An 18,158-nucleotide genomic window follows, 5' to 3' on the forward strand; every position below is an offset into this window, starting at 1 on the left:
CTTAGTGACATTTGAACACACGTAGACTAGCATACGCCCGTCGTACACAGTTTGTTTTTGTTTTCCTCAAAGAAACTTGCACACGCTTTCCAGACTCATCAAAATTCATATGGAAATATTAACCAATTTGAAAAATTTACACCCGGATTTTTCGAGACAGAGTGCATATTGTTTTCCTCTAAGGTTCACAACTACATCTACACTAGAGCACCCATACCATTGAGCGTGATAACCACTATAGTTAGGTTAAGACTTGATAAGTCACTCACTCTTGGATGACAACGGCTTCGACGGCCTCGTCGTTGCTAATGAAGTGAGCACGAACATCTGTCACCGAATCTCTAGCGGCACCGGATTCCTCAATGGTACCCTGAACCACGTCGTCAATGTTGCACTCCATTCCATAGTGCGTTGTGAACTCAGATTTTAACTAGAAAATAAAGCAAAACAATTGACAAGAGATTCCCATAGCATTTCGTTTTTCACTCAACTTACAAATTCTCGCATCTCCGGTGTATTGATGTCATTGAGATTGTTCAAGAACACGAACTTGACGCGATTCGACTCAGCTATTATGTAGATTTTCGCCTGAACCGTATCGGTGTGGTCGACTGTACAATATTATCAAAATTAACGTAAACTACAATAAACCTTCCACTAAACATAGAACCTTACCCAGATCCTTGGCTACTATCGTAAACGTGAAGTAGCCCTTCATGCGATCCTGGAGCTGGACGCTCAACGACAGCTGTCCACTCTCGCGGTTCATCCCGAAGGGGAATGGAGTCGTTGGCAGGTTCTCACCATGCGTTTCCAGCGTAGATTCATCGATTGAGTAGCTGATCACGTCGTCTTCGTCCGGATCGTCAGCGATCACTTCGAAAAGAATCTTGCCCGGGTAGTCGTTCACGGTGATACCGGCCGAATAGGAAGACTGACGGAACTTGGGTGGGTTATCGTTGACGTCGTTGACCTTGATGCGGACGATCAGCAGTGAACGCGAGTCTGGCGTTAGGGATGCTATCGGACCGTTAGCATTGTTAGTGGCGATGATGCGGATTTCGTGCGAAGGTATTTTCTCGCGGTCCAGCTCTTGCGTGAGACGTAGGACTCGAGTTTCTTTGTCCAATTGGAAGAGGAGGCTCGCGTTGCCGTAGGTGGCTGGAAAGAAGCAAATCATATTAAAATTATATCACAAATGTACCATGTTGAGGCACAACTATCTACTATTGTTATAATCTAGACATGACATAGTTTATTTCCAATTTTGCATAACAAGATTGTATCAGAATACATTACAATTAATTTAACCCCTCTTCCGGTAGCTTAATTTTTTATCGCAAGAAAAAAAATTCAAATCGTTATAATTTTTTGTTTCTCGGTATTTTTGCACCTTTTTATTAACTAGTTCTCAAAAAACTCTTCTTGTTTGAGAATCCGTGTCGATATTGATCATTGGTAATCTGGTTTTAAAGATATTCCAAAGTTCCTTGGGGACCGACATTTTCCATATAAAATGTCTTTGGCGGCCATTTTGTTTTACGTCAACTTATCAAAGAAGTAAAATGTGGGCTATACAATGCCATGTAATAAGGAGCTACTCTGAAAAAATCATGCAAAATGGTTAAGAATTCTTAGCGATATCTGAAAACTACGATATGAGGTTTTTTGAAGTTTTCAAGATCTTTATTTGGCCAGCGTGGTACCAGCAACATAAATGCTCATTACTTAAAGACGGCTGCTACAAATTGCTTAATGTTTTCCCATCATACTCTCATACTCATACTCATTAATGTATTAATGTTACTCTCTGAAATAATTGCTGGTAGTAATTTCAGGTGAAATCCCTCTAGTAGAATCCCTGTAGGAATTTCCTGTGGAGTTCATGGTGGAATTCCTGGAAAAATCCTAGTACAATCCCTGAAGGTCTTTCCTGTCGAATCTCTATAGAAATTCCAAGTGGTTTCCTTCGAGGAAATATCAGAATGACACCTGGTTAAATCGTTGAAAAAATCCTGGTTAAATTCCTGAGAGTATTCTAACTGGAATCTATGTAGGAACTTCAGAGAAATCACTAAAGAAAACAATGGTGAAATCCCTGGTAGAATTGGAAATGCTGAAGATTTCAAAGGTGAAATAAAGACGTTCATGTCCCTTGCAGATGCCCAAAAATATATGGCACTTGAGGCTATAGAGCAATATCTAGAATGCTGTGAAATGTGTACTGCGGAATGTCAAACTTGGGTACCAAGTGTACTGTCGTAACATGCACAATGTAACATAAGCGCCAAAGAGTCTGAAAAAAAATCTTTTCACAACACAGCTCAAATGAACAACACATCTTTTAAAGAAAATATTTGTGGCAAAACTTTTCAACGGTTCAATATAAATTCTAAATTTGGAAGTGTACATCAAAAACACCGTCTAATATCGAGAAAAGGGAAATTTTGTGATTGAAATAATATATTTTCCAGCATATCTCGTAAAGAGATCACGCGTTTGCCCCAAAAAAAGTATATATTGAATATTGGCAGGTTCCGAAATAATTATAATTCTAACAATACATCTGGCAAGAATTGATAATAAAAATGGTTCACAATAAGCTTTACTAAATAATAAAATATATAACAGTGCATACATAAAGAACAGCCTATTTTTAAAAGAAGGCAAAATTTACAATTAAACCAATACAAAAATTGACGCCAAAAATTATTGCGGCAATGACTGGTTCCCCCGAAAAGTGGTGACGAGAAAGAACGATAAACAGTCAAAAGAAGGAAGTATTCTGTCATACTCGTCTATACACATGTTGGCAAAAATGCTGAAGACGGTAAAACTCGAAAGAACCGCCAATTAAATAAAGAAGGGTGCATATTAGATGGTCAGTTCGTTAACCCCCCTGAAATGTATATAATAACGACAATTATGGGTGCTAAAAATTTTCCGGGGGAGTGGGCTAGTCGAGGAAACGGGATATTCGGGAAATGGCATTTGGGGAAACGACATTCGGGGAAAAGTAGCACAACCCATCAAAGTAACTGCAGTAATCGATTTCTCTTTTCACTGATAATTTGAGCAGATCAATGTTATCGATTGCCGCCCTTTTGTCAGTTCTATACAAAAATACTTAAAAAATTATAGCTCCAAAGAACAGCCTATGCATAAAAGAAGGAGAAATTTATTGAAATTTAAAATCAACAGTTTTCATACCTATAATAATGGTAACATTATATTTAGGAAAAAAATAGAACAATTAATAGAAGGGTAAATGTGTGCTTAATACATAAAAATCTTCAGTGCAAAAATTTGTTCCAATACCGAAACTCAAAAGAAGAATTAATATATAAAAGAAGGGTAATTTCTGGATAAATAATAAAATACTATTGGCAATAACTTTCCTAATGTGCTTAAATTTATTCAAGAGCGAATGATTGTTGAATAGAGTGCCAATAGACTCCAAAACAAGCCTTGTGTCATCAGAAAGATTGAGTAGAAACGGAAAAACGAAAATTGAGAAATTCTTGGTTTTAGACTCATTATGCCTAACGACAATTATGCCAAACAACCATTATGCCAAACGACTTTATGCCAAACGGCTTTATGCCAAACGACTTTATGCCAAATGACCTACCACCGGTAGAATCTCTGTAGGAATTCCCGAGGCAGAATCTATGGAACAATGGATTCTCCTGTGAAGTTCCCGGTGGTTGTGAAAATTTCTGGTGTAGAATCTCGCCGGGTTCAATCTTATAAAGTTCTTGAGAGTTCCCTGGGCAATTCCTGTAGGAATTTATTGAATAATTTAAGTGGTAATTCTTGGTCAAATCCCTGGAGAAACCAACGAGGAATTTCCTTGATGATTTTTTGGATGAATCTTCAGGAATAACGTTGGAGAAATCTTTGAAGAATTTCTGAAAGAATTTTACAGTAATCTTAGGGGATGAACTTCTAAAAACTAATTAGAGAGATGTTGTTACGGAAGAATTTCTGTGAAAAGTATCGGAGGTGTCAAGGAGGAATATCTTCTAGGAGCATCTGAAAATAATTCAAATATACTTAAGACATTCGACGAATTCCATCCAGAATGAGTCGAAAAAAAATCGTGCTCGATAGTCTTCGATTTGGATTAAATTTTGCACATGTTTTTGCTATGGTATAAATAAATTAAATTAAATAATTATTAAAGAATTATTAAGAATTAAATTTGAAAATGGTTACTTCTAGAGAAATTATCCATTAAATCATCATGGCTTAGAACCATTTCAAGATGCTCACTGTATCACCAGAACGTATTTATTTTGACAAAAAATCAAAATTTTCAAAATCGACTAGAAGTTGTTCTAAGAAAAACTTTTTTATTACAAATTTCTCCATCATGAAACTTTGTCCCAAACATCAGTTTAATATCAAGATTCTATGGTGAAAATTAAAAAATATTAAAAAAGGGGTTTTGTGTAATTTAAAATTCATGTTTTATTTTTGATTTTTCTATGAAAATATATGAAATATGTTTTCAGTGTATTTATTTTTCTTATAGTCCAAACGGTTCACTACAACTTCTTCATAGAACATTTTTCTCTTAAATCAAAAGTTTCGGAGTTAGAATTTTTCAAATAAGTTGCATGCAAACATTTATAGGCCACTTTCAAAAGTTAAACTTGAGTCAAAATGATCAATAGGGCGATTCAAATTTTAAAAATGTTTGAAAATCTAATCTCCCATTTGCTCCTTACCATCCTTACCATAAAAATAGTGTTCTGTGAAATTTTCAGCTTTCTAGGTGGTGATTTAAAGGTGGCCCAAAGACAATATAGGTTTATATGGAAATTACTATGGAGAAATTTAGAGAAATGTTCCAAACACTCTAGTACTGTAATGTAAGTAGAAACTTATCATCCCATATTGTATACTCATTCTTCAAACCCTAATGAAGAATGTTGCTGAAGGAACAAATCCCTTTTGAGCTAATTTTGTTTGGGATTTTTGTATATGTTTACAGGGCTATAATCCCATATTAAGCTAAATAATAGCAATCAAACTCATGGATATCTCTTCTGCTATCGTTCGGATTGAATTTCTCTCTTCAGCAAATTTCTTCATTATGGTTTGAAGAACGAGTTTTCAATATGGGATGATAAGTTTATATTAATATTACAGAACTACCGTGTTTGGAACATATCTCAAAATTTCTCCATAGTAATTTCCATACAAACCTATATTGTCTTTGGGCCACCTTTAAATCACTACCTAGAAAGCTGAAAATTTCACAGAACACTATTTTTTATGGTAAGGAGCATATGGGAGATTGGATTTTCAAACATTTTTTAATTTTGAACCGCCCTAATGATCAATTTTTTTTATGGAAAACACTTCCATACCAAAACATGTGCAAAATTTGATTCAAATCGAAGATGGTCGAGTTCTGTGACTGACAGATTTGACATGGAATCCGTCATTCCTTGAACGTATTTTTCAACAGAAGCTGTTTTTTTTAACCAGGAATTCCTTCATCAATTCCATGTGGAATTTCTATGGAGATTCCTCTGACGAATTTCTCCTGGGATTCCACCTGTAGTTTCTCCAGAAATTCCACTAATGTTATTCATCCAAGAATTTCACCAGCAATTCTCTTACTCATTTCACCAGACATTCTACCCGGAATTTATACAGGAATTCTACTAGGTATTATTGCAGAGATTCCATTAAGATTTTTCTCAAGAATTTTAAAAGAACATCAAACGGAACCAGATAACCGTAGTGATTAAGGCGCAGCTATTCAGCAAGACCAAGCTAAGTGTCGTGGGCTCGAATACAATCGGTCGAGGATCTTTTGTGTTGAAAATTTTCTTAAATTCCGAAGCATAGAGTACCTTCGTACCTGCCACACGATAGACAGATGCAAAATGGCAAATCGGCAAAGAAACTAAGTTTATAACTGTGGAAGTGCATATTAGAACATTAAGCTGAGAAGTAGGCTCTGTCCCAGTTGAGACATAACGCCAGAAATAACAAGAAGAAGAGGAGAAATGAATATCAAATAGATACCTATATCAAATATAAGCACCTCGTTTTACTTTAATAAAGACTGCGTTGCCGGAAAATTAAGAACAAATAGATACCTTCAAAAGATTTCATCAAGAATTTCTCCAAGGAATCCACCAGGATTTTTTTTAGAGACTTTTTCGGGGAACACACCATGAACTATCAGGAATTCCTGTAGGGATAGGCATTGCTTTACGGTCATGGATTCCAAAAGGATTTTCTCCAAGCATTCCACATCAAACAGGTTCCCACCAGAAATTCTTCCAAGTATTCCAAGAGGAATTGTAGAAATGTGGAACTCCTGTAAAAATTCCCTACACGATTTCTACCAGAAAATACTCATAGTACTCTCATGAGGATTCCTCAAGAATTTTGTTGAGTAATTCCTTCAAGAATTCTTACATGGATTTCTTCTGGACTTCTTCAAATATTTTTTTCTAAGTTTCGGTTTTATTTATCACTTTTGGTTTGATTTATTTTCCTGGTGTGATCGCTACATAAATTCCTGGTGGAATCTCTAGGGATGCTTCTAGTGGAATTTCTAGTTCAATCTCATTAGGCTTCCTGGTGGAATCTTTCTAGAGAATTCCTGGTGAAATCCCTGGAATACCATTGGGGAAGTTCCTTAAGAAATTTTTGGCAGAATGCCTAGAAGTATACCCGATTGGATTCTTGGCAAAACTTTAAAAGAAATGTTCACCATTTGCCGGTAGTATCACAAGGGGAATTTTTGAAGGGATTATCGGAGGAATTGGTAAGTGGTAAGAATCTCTGGAGGAATTCCTGGAAGTATTCCTTTAAGAACCCTTGGAAGCAACCCTGGAAGGATCCCTAAATAGACTGTTGAAAGAATCTCTATAGAAATTTTTGGTAAAGCTTCATGCAAAATGGTGGAGTAATTAGCAATGGAGTATCTGGAGAGATTCATGTAGAAGTTCTGGGAGAGTTTCTGGGAAATTTCAATGAGCCACTAAAGCAATTCCTGATGAAAACTTTCAAGGATTCCGGATAGAATTTTTTTGGAGAAATCCCCGAAAAAAATCTAACATACATTTCTAGTTTAATCCCTGGAGAAATGCCTGGAGAAATTTTGAGAAGTATTCTTGAAGGTGTCGCTGGAGAAACTCCTGGTGGAATTGCTTATGGAATATCTGGATGAATCCCATATAATTGGATGATTTCTTACACATTTCTTAGAATTCCTGAATGAATCATTGGAAGCATTCCCGAATAAACTTATGAAGAAACCCTTTAAATCACATGAGAAACTTTAATGGAAGTAGTGAAGGAATTTGCGATGAATTATCCGGATTTTTTTAAATAAATACCGGGGTAAAAATTTAGAAAAAATTATTGAAAATGTGGTTGAGAAAAGAATGATACAGTTTATGAAAAAATATCTGAGTTAATTAGTGAATCTCTAGGAAAACATCCTGGTTTAACCTCTGAAGTAGTTCCTAGAGGAATTTAAGAAGAATATTTTAAGGAACCCCTGAAGATTTTTTTGAAATTACAAATTTTCGAAGGTTTTTTTTTATGGAATCTAGGAAAAAATCTTAGTAAAATCCATGAAGGAATATCTAGAGAAATGTTTGAAGAATTACTGGAAACATTCCTTGAAGAATTTGTGAAAAAATACCTGGATCACCATAAGTTTTGGATTAATACCTGAATGGATTGCAGGAAAAATCCCATAAATTTCTTTGAAATTATAATTGAAGAATTTCCTGGCTAAATTCCGAGAAAATTCAGATTTAATTTTAATATTTGCTAATGACATCTTGGCGATATTTAAAATTTTAATGTATGTACTTAGAAAATTCCTGTACAAATTTATTATGATAGTACTGATAAAAAAACTCCGTGAAATTTTAATCCTATTCCTTACAGGATATTCTGTAGAAATACCTCTCCTTCTACCTGAAAATTACTAAATTAAATATTAAATCCTACCTACACATACCAATGCACGATAAATAGCTAAACTTTCGTACTAATAACATATTTAATTACTTGTTTTTAATTATGAATCTTGATTTACGGCTAACCAGCCGAGTGGAAGTTTAATAACTACCGAAAAGCTAAACATTACATATAATTTGCAATTGGATTAGATGGACAAATTGATGTGGAGATTTTCAAAAAAGTTACACGTCTTCTCAGTGAGAATCCAACTCACGACTCCCCGATCTCTAGTTGGGGCGCGTTACCACTACGCCATGAGAGGACTCATGAACGCAGAAGTTAACCTGAATTCGATTTCAGCTCAATAATCACGTGGTCCTTTTTCGCAATTTTCCCTTAGAGGTGCACTTTGCGAAAAAGGACCACGTGATTGTTGAGCTGAAATCGAATTCAGGTTAACTTCTGCGTTCATGAGTCCTCTCATTGCGTAGTGGTAAATCTCACTCGGCACTAAAGATTCAAATAAATCACCTCAAACAAAAAGCACTACGAAACGAACTATCCATGCCGTGTTTTTAATCTTATTTTCTTTTGTTTACGTTGGAATAAATCCGGCAAGATCAATGTTATGATAAAATCACTTTCAAGATGAAGCGACATTCATCTAGAAAAGGTGGCCTCAAAATAGCTACCATAAATGCTATTTTGCTTTATTCGTGTGACATAATTATTCACTTCATAGCCTCTTTCAGAGTGGGCCAATTAGTCACGTTCTAATCTACAAGAGGTTTTGGGGGTTGTGATGGAGACAACAGTGCCTTGACCATGGTTTTATGGGCGTTTATTTATAGCACCCTGGAAGTAATTCGTAAAACTAATATTGTTACTTGGGAAGAAACCAAAGTTGATAGCCCTATCAGAGAATAGGGCTAGGAACAGGTGAGAAGAAAATGTTTGGCAATACAGTTTGTTAAAATGAATCTTGCGTTTTGTGGGTTTGTTGGTGTCTTAGCCTTTCAGTGTGTTTTGTGGTTCGCTTGGGTAGTTCTGCTCTACCCCATACCGGGCACTTTGCAACATGCCGTCAGTGCCGTAGCGTGCGGTTGGCCAGGTTGGCGCCCGCCAAGGGCGCAAGCAATCAGGGGGGCGCCAAAATGACGCTTTGGTCAATGTTTTGGAAATACATATAAAGTAACGACATCTTTAAATAAAATGTTTGAAAACATGAACATTTCAAGCTCTGAAATTTCTGAATCGATTATAACAAAATATATTGTAAGCATCCGACAAGACGCTGAAGATTCTTTAATTGAAAGGAATTTTAAGATAATTTCAAATGTATTAAAGATTTCCTAAAATAGTTCTTTATGAAATTTATTTGTAGATCAGTTTACGCATGGTGCCTGTGTCAAAAATTAGGCAAATCGAAGCTAAATACAGCGGACGCCACAGAAGTCTTGGCTTGAATTTCACACAATCCGAGATGCAATTCCCATTGAAAGCCATGTCAAATAATCCATAACCCTAATAAAAAAATATAAATTTAAACAGGATGCTTTAGTATTACTTTAGTATCATGGAACTTGTACAAAATTCTCATGGAGTCTTAGCCAAAATTTAGATGAAATACTGAGCACAATTATATTCGAATCGTAAATATAATTCTCAGAGAATTGTTTACCATTAAAAGAACATAAAGTTGGTTATTATTCGTAACAACAATCATTCTTTTAAGTTTATCCAAACAAATGCTTCAAACTGACTGATAACAGTTCGAATCTATCGAAATGTTTCAACAAGAATTTTCTAGAAATCAGAGCTAAATTCTCTAACATTTAAAAAAGGTTTTACTGATTAGTTTCAAAACTTTTTGTTCAATTCCATGCTTCTATTTATAATGATAATTTTGTGAAATTTAGGGTAGAATCCTTCTATTCGCTTTGAGTATGTCATATAATATAAAACTTCATCTTTTTTTTTGCACAAATTCTTTGTACAACTTTCATAAAAATCAAAATCTTGAAATTAATTTATTTATTGTTCATTCTTCAAGAAGTTGAAATTCATTGATAATATTCTTGTAGTTTTTTTCATATCAACAAAATGTCGATAATAAATCACATTAAAAAATTTAAGAACATTCAAACTGGAATATTGACCAAATGTATTAGGTATACTTATGCAAAATAAATGGTTTGGAAATGCCTACAATAATTTATTTAAGAAGAAGAGTTTTACCGAGATTTTAACGATGATAAAAATGCAATAGTTGTTACGAATTCACTTCTAACCATATAAACGGTGATTTTATTAGCTATTTATTGAAGGTTAAGATGTTTTAAAGCTATACTTTAAAACTTCAGCGTTTTGAAACTTGATCGATAGGTCATCACTAGCTTAAACGGTTGTCTGGTTCTCTATATTATCTAATTCTCAGTTAATGCTTAAGCTTTATCATTAAGTCTCCATAAACTTTCAAAATTTGATGTTTTTCTGAAATTTTTAACATTTACTTCTACAATGTTTTGCTGAGATGAACATGCCTTCGGCAGATAATCCGAGAAGAAAAAGAGAAAGGAAAACCTTGTGAACTTTGCTTTGAATAAGGGGCGCTCAAATGGTTGTTCGCCAAGGGCGCCATGAGACCACGCTACGGCTCTGCATGCCGTATAAGCTCAATCTACAAGAAAGGACACAAACTTGAATGTGTCAAGTACACAGAAAATACCCTGCTGAATTCGGCGTACAAAATACTGTCGCGCATCTTGTTTAACAAACTAAGACTTCTCGAGGAGTCCATCGTCGGGGAATACCTGGCTGGTTTTCATAAGGGTCGATCGACAACGGGCCAGATGTTTACCATACGAATGATCTTAGATAAAATTCGGGAGTATAACTTGCAGACCCACTATCTGTTTATTAATTTCAAAGCAGCGTACGATTCAGTGAAAAGAACTTAGCTGTGGCAGATAATGTCTGAACATAGTTTTCCGGCGAAACTAATTAGGCTGATACCTGCAACGCTGGATGTCTCGGAATCAAGTGTTCGGATTGCAGATCAGGTGTCCATCTCGTTTATGACGTTAGACGGATTGAAGCAAGGAGAAGCACTTTCGAATTTGCTGTTCAACATTGCACACGAGGGCGCTATTAGGAGATCTGGCGTGCAGAGAAACGGCACTATCATCACACGGCCACATATGCTCCTTGGCTTTGTGCACGATATTGAGCTCGTTGGAATCGATCGAATTGCAGTGGACGAGAGCTTCGAGGCTCTAAAGAGGGAGACAATGAAAACGAAGTACATGATTACAGGTAGAGATATATGTAGGCCTAGAGTTGTTGATGCTGATATAGAGCTTAATGGGATATTGTTAGAAGTTGTTGGAGAATTTGTTTAACATGTGACTAGGACGTCTGGCAGATCTTCGTAGATCCACACGGATAGACTTTCGCGAATGTTTACGGATCTTCGCGGACTTTTAAGGACTTTCGCGGATCTTTGAGAGCCTACTGAAATGAAGGGTTGATAGTCTATATTATTGAAAAATATACATTTACAGCTACCTACGTTCGTTGATCCTGAGGCACCCCCTGTCGTCCTGCTTAGTCGCGCTTAGTCGACGACTAAGAAGCTTTTCTTAGATTGTTTTTAGAATTTTTGACCAGAAGTCATATGAAAACTATGTGCGAAATCAACAACAATCTAACGCTCATAGAACAGGAGCATATTGCCGCCCTGTAGAAAATCAATCGAAATTTACGAGCTGTATCCACAATCTAGAGTAATTTCACCATATCTATCGGCCTGTAGAACATCGATTAAACATTCCAGACTTTATCAACGCCCTAGAGTAATTTGACCACACCTTATGTAGACCGTGCATCTTTACGCCCTGGAGTAATTTGGACTCATGCCATGTGAATCATCTAGATCTTAACGCCCTGTGGGACAAATGTAAAGATGTATAAACGCCCTTTGATAAGATTAAGAGGTGTTTTGCCTTTTTGAGAACGATTTGTAAAAATTATCACTCAAAGGGGCTTTTCCCTTTTATAAATTCAAAGTTAAAAAAATGGCTGATTTGACCTTGTCTTACGTAGATCAGGTGCACCTCAATGCCCTGCTTTGATTGAAAACTGAAATCTGTATCGACGCCCTAGAGTAATTTGACCTTGTTTCACTAGCAGTGCTGTTAAATGTCAAAATTTTTGAAAAATTGAAACATTTATAGCAACCTAGAATGCGAAATACAGCATCAGCAAATATTGGCAATCGATAGTAGTGCGGAAAAGGTCACCGGGAAAAACATTTTCCGATGACTTTTTCCACTAGGAGCGATGATATTAGCGATATTCAAATGTCAAAGTCACGTGGAATTCATGACATTTAACAGCCCTGCTCACTAGATATTGTCGCACCGCCACCAAACCGGATCGCGCCAGAGAGACTCGCGACGCGCCTCAACTCGCGCGATTCTGAAATCAGCTTCTAAGTGTAGCGCTGCATTCTTACGATGTTTATGAACACAGCGCACTATTCAAATATTAGTCGCGACGCTTGGAGATTGAGAAAAAATACATTTGAAAAAAATGTTTGTCCTTATTTCTACCGGATCCATAATATTGGATCTCATATAGATCAGCTGCATCACATGTAGGACATTATTCAAAAATTTCAAGCTGTATAAACGCCCTGTATTGATTTGACCTCATCTCATGTAAATCAAGTGCATCTTGACGCCCTGTATAAAATTAATAGAAACTACAAGCTCTATCAACGCCCTGGAGTAATTTGACCTAATCCAATATCGATCAAGTACATCTCAACGCGCTGTAGGACATCAATTGAATATTCCAAGATTTAACAACGCCCTGGAGTGATTTGACTTTTTTCCATGTAAATAAGCTGCATTTTAATATAGCAGTATCAACGCCCTGGAGTAATTTTAACTTCATCCTATGAAAAGCGGATGCATCTTGTTCCTCTGATTGATGTCATCGAAATTGTCAAGATGTATCAACGCCCTGGATTAATTTGTTCCTATCTCACGTATATTAGGTACATCTTAACGTCCTCTAGGACATCAATTGGAAATTCTACCTTTTTCAACTACTGATTGTGCTAGTTTTCCTCGAATGTCGTTTCTGCGAACGACTGTTCCCCGAATGACTCTTTTCCTCGAATGCCTTTTATTTTTCGAATGACCTGTCTCTTCGAGAAGTGATGCAGCTCATAAAGATGCAAGAATAGTTCTCAATGACAGGGTGCCTACCAGATGATTGGTCCGTTCACGACCCTGAATTGTAGGAAGTTGTGAAACGGGGTATTCGAAGAACAGACATTCAAGGGACTGGCGTTTAAGGAGACGACATTTGGGGAATCAATATTTAGGGCAAAGTAGCACAATCCCTTAATTAAATGGATATCACGAAATAAAAGCATTTGTCTACACGGCTTTATGCGGTATTTTTAAAGAAATTTTGGTCAAATTATCTCGAGAGATCCTTCGATAAAAGCACTTGATCGTTAAGGGGCCTCGAAGTTTGATAAAATATGTTAAAGTTTAACGCTGAAAATATCTTCAACTCATGTGTTCTTAAGACAGGTTATGTGTTTGTTTTGGACCAATAATTTCCATGTGATAATGAAAATCATTCATAATCAAGTATGCACCAAGAGACTCATTTTCGTGTTTTTAAATTTGATGGAATTAGTTTGTTATTGTAATTCTGTAATTAATACTTGGCAATTCCAAGATTCACTAATACATCTAACGTAAAACTGCAAAAGATAAAACCATGTTAAAATATATTGAAATCCAGAGCAATTATTAACTTTTTTTGACGTTGGATAACGTCTTACGGCAACATACTGGGGTACAATTTCGAAAAACGAAAAATCGCTCGCGTCACGAAAAGTGGTTAGATTTTGACTGTTAATAACTTACTAATGCCCGGATAGATTTTCTAGATTCTTGCACCAATCGATTGGAAATCTTTCTACGAATCTACTCCAACAATGAAAACTATTGATTCTCATGGCTAAACTATTGAAAAATTGAGAAATATCGAAGCATGTCTTATTTTTCGAAGAAAAGCACATTTTTCCTGTGTATTCCTGACACAGACATCATTGAGAGATATCTTAGCCACTTTCGTCATTCGAAGGGAAACGCCCCTTTCGGTCTTCTTCTTACTTCTCTTTATTATCTCGTGTTCAGTCAAAGCCAATCAAATTCCACTTCACGCGCACGCGCACGACCGCATTTTAATTCAATCGTCTTCGGTAATCTTTTGGAGTGTTTCTGTCTAAGAATGGAATGAAAACCCAGTTCGATGGATTGTGACTACCACCAACCGTCCTTATCAGGACGACAATTTAATTTTGAAGGAGAGTTATGAGAATTTTACACCGTGAAGAGCGACATTACTGGTGAATGGATGTGATGGATTCATACTTCGGTCAGTCATTTGCCACATGCATGCCAAAGCAATCAGTATAAACTTGTCGAATTGAAAGCTAAAACTTATCAGCAACAGCTTTGTTGATGATTTGATTTGGTAAGAAATTGTCGATCGAAACCAAATAAGCGCATAGAGAAAACTGCAAAAATGCTACCGCCGCCCGACGGGAACCTAGCTAAAACTTTGTTTGCCGTTGAAAAACTAATCATCCGAAATTTAAATTGGCAATTAAATAAATTAATTAATTAATAATAGGTGAAATATCTTAAGCCGTAACTCTTTTACGTGGAATTCATTGTTGTGGCTCTGAAAAGGGCCGTTTTGCTTGAAATTGCGTCCTAATTCAATTTAAACTCGTTCGCCACGGATACGACGAGCCAGCTAGAAGGCCTTCGGCATGATGGTGACACGCTTGGCGTGGATCGCGCACATGTTAGTACCCTCAAAGATAGGCCTCGCTCGCTTCCTGCTGGGCCATGACGCCATGCTGTGTAATCGCAAATCGCTCTTGAAGTCCTGAGCGATTTCACGGACCAGGCGCTGGAAATACAACTTGTCGATCAGCAGCTCCGTAGAATTCTGGTAGCGACGGATCTCACGCAGAGCGACCGTTCCTGGCCGATAGCGATACGGCTTCTTGACTCCTCCGGTGGCTGGGGCGCTCTTGCGAGCGACTTTCGTGACCGGCTGCTTGCGAGGGGCTGCTTTCCAGCCATCGTCGTAGTGGTGTTCTCTAGACGGATTGAAACAAACGAATGATTGAATTTGCGCGGCTGCCGGTCCCTTTTATGACCTTCTCTTGCGAGCGAGCGAGACGAACAGTGAACAGCGAGCGAGCAAGAAGAATTCATCCATCGCGTACCGCATAAAAGCAGCCGAGCCGGCGGCCGAGCATCAAGGGACGAATGACCTTCGGGTTAAAGTCCCTCTCAAACAACAACAACAACAAAAGCCGAGCATCAGTTTTGTTACAATCGTTGCCGAAGTTAGACCGGCCTCGGAAAAGGAAGCGCCAACTGATTTCATCATCAATCATCATTGATGAATCATCTACGAGGAAACCCGCGGTGTGCTGAAGTCATCCAGAATTCTGTCGGCTACGCTCTGAAGTGGCAGGGCCATACGCTGTACAGATTTGGAAGCTAAATCGTCCCCATCACCGACAGCAAAACTACCACTGAATTCACAAAACCTGAGCATGAAATGGCGATCGACGATATCCTCACCAAACCGTCCTTTTCAGGACGACAATTTAATTTTGAAAGAGTTTCGAAAATATTTCACGCAACATTATTGGCAATAGTCACAGCAACAGAACTGTCGGTGAATCAAAAATAATAGTTTTGGTGAAATTTTTAGTGATTTGCGGTAAACATTTTACCAAAATCAGTAAAATTCCAACAATATCTACAAATTTTGTTTACCGAATGTTCCGCTGCTGAGTTATTATCAAAATTCGTAACTCACCCTTAGTGTGTGGACAAGAAAACCAGCATCAATAATTTACAATCATTAAGGTGAAGAAGAATCGAAGCCAAACCTCAAATTTTCAAGAGCACGGATCTGGAGAACCGAAAACCCGTTTGAGCTGAAAACTTAATCGATTGGTCACCACCAGCGAGTGACCAATCGATTAAGTTTTCAGCTTAAACGTATGTTTGGTTCTCCAGATCCGTGCTCTTGAAAATTTGAGGTTTGGCTTCGATTCATCTTCACCTTAAGCTGCTGCAAATCCAGTGTCCGGTTTGTGAAATCGCTGGCTACGAGATGGCTGAAGAAAATCAGCTCAAGCCGCTTGTTCAAGCGCCCATCATCATCGCCACCGCAAATCTTATCGGGCGAGGAGGATTTCAACCTGTTCGCTGGCAAAATGTGTCCGCGTTACTCGATTCTCACAGTTCAATCGGCCCTTTTCAGTGCCAACAAATGTGTCCTAAAGAGTTATTTGTGTAATATTTGCTAATGAGTTTACCATATTCTTACATTTATTCATCTCGTAGCATCATACAATATCTGATTAGTTATGAATAATTGACAAAACGACAAATCAAGAATGTTTCCGAGTCGTGCTGTCGGAATGCAATAAATATATTTTCTATTGTTAAGGAATGATTCAAATATTACATAACCCAAAATGTGCCAGTTCTAGACCCCCTCCTTCCCCACGTAACAACTTTTGTATGGAAGATTTAAATTGTGTATAAGGGCTGTAACACTATGGAAGACCCTCTCCCTCCCCCTGTGACGGAACGATATATTTGAACGATAAGGCCTGATGTCGTCACTGCGTTCGCATGTTTTCCAATCTCCGTTGTGATGCGCCGTCATTGCCAAAGCCAAGATAAAATTTTCCTCAGTACCGCCAGATGCAATTTCTTCTTAGCAGACGCAAAAGTTATCTCCTTTTTTTTTCATTGGGGTGTCTAGTTAGACGGCTAAGACCGATCACGGTCCATCTCGCCAATTAATCTTCTTTAATGATGTCTATGATAGGCTATAGAAGGGGAGGAGCCTAGGTCCAAATTTTGGGTGTATAAAAGATACAGACATCATCTGTTTGCCATCAGTTTCGTTTCAAGCGTCCGAGATGACGCAACCTGGAGGTCCCGTCCGTAAGAAGCGCGTGACTTTTGATCGTAGAAATCTTTCTACGATCAAAAGGAAGGCACGCCAACGGAAAAGGAAGAAATACTTACAAATGCAATTTGTAAGTATCGACAGGACAGTCTTCCGACGCGGTAGTAACATCCTTGTTACTATCACGTACGGAAGAGTCTAAGAAGAGCTTTCAAAAACGGCCCTTTTCAGGGCCAAAATTACGATCAAAGAGTTGTGTTGGACAGATTTCAGTGATTATATTATTAATCAGTTAAGGACTGTTCACGTTTTAAAGCGGACACTTTGTTTAAGCTATATCTTTTGACGTAGGATGACGTCTCACGGAAACATACTGGGGTACAATTCCGAAAGGCGAAAATCGCTCGTGTCGCGAAAAGTGTTAGATTTTGACTGTTTATGACTTACTAACGCCCGGATAGATTTTCTAGATTCTTGCATCAATCGATTGAAAATCTTTCTTCGAATCTACTCCAACAATGAAAACTATTGATTCTCATGGCTAAACTATTGAAAAATTGAGAAATATCGAAGCATGTCTTATTTTTCCTAGAAAAGCACATTTTTCTTGTGTATTCCTGACACAGACATCATTGCGCGATATCTTAACCACTTTCGTCATTCAAAGGGAAACGCCCCTTTCGATCTTCTTCTTACTTCTCTTTATTATCTCGTGTTCAGTCGAAGCCAATCAAATTCCACTTCACGCGCACGCGCACGACCGCATTTTAATTCAATCGTCTTCGGTAATCTTTTGGTGTGTTTCTGTCTAAGAATGGAATGAAAACCCTGTTCGATGGATTGTGACTACCACCAACCGTCCTTATCAGGACGACAATTTAATTTTGAAAGAGAGTTATGAGAATTTTACACCGTGAAGAGCGACATTACTGGTGAATGGATTCATATTTCGGTCAGTCATTTGTCACATGCATGCCAAAGCAATCAGTATAAACTTGTCGAATTGAAAGCTAAAACTTATCAGCAACAGCTTTGTTGATGATTTGATTTGGTAATAAATTGTCGATCGAAACCAAATAAGCGCACAGAGAAAACTGCAAAAATGCTACCGCCGCCCGACGGGAACCTAGCTAAAACTTTGTTTGCCGTTGAAAAACTAATCATCC

At 37.5% G+C, this 18,158-nt stretch overlaps 1 protein-coding gene across 5 annotated transcripts in view; it reads right to left on the reverse strand.

Annotated features, from left to right (window-relative positions):
• The window catches only part of LOC5569240 (cadherin-23), a 160,271-nt gene that overhangs the window by 14,641 nt on the left and 127,472 nt on the right, over window positions 1–18,158 (reverse strand). For all 5 annotated transcript variants that reach the window (XM_021857581.1, XM_021857582.1, XM_021857580.1 and 2 more), the window contains exons 17-19: window positions 676–1,161; window positions 496–611; window positions 270–430 (exon numbers count right to left, since the gene is read on the reverse strand). In XM_021857581.1, the coding sequence (XP_021713273.1) occupies window positions 270–430; window positions 496–611; window positions 676–1,161 (763 nt within the window). The remainder of the gene's footprint in view (window positions 1–269; window positions 431–495; window positions 612–675; window positions 1,162–18,158) is intronic.

Source organism: Aedes aegypti, chromosome 1, assembly GCF_002204515.2.
Source record: "Aedes aegypti strain LVP_AGWG chromosome 1, AaegL5.0 Primary Assembly, whole genome shotgun sequence".
In the NCBI taxonomy this organism is placed as follows: Eukaryota; Metazoa; Arthropoda; class Insecta; order Diptera; family Culicidae; genus Aedes; species Aedes aegypti.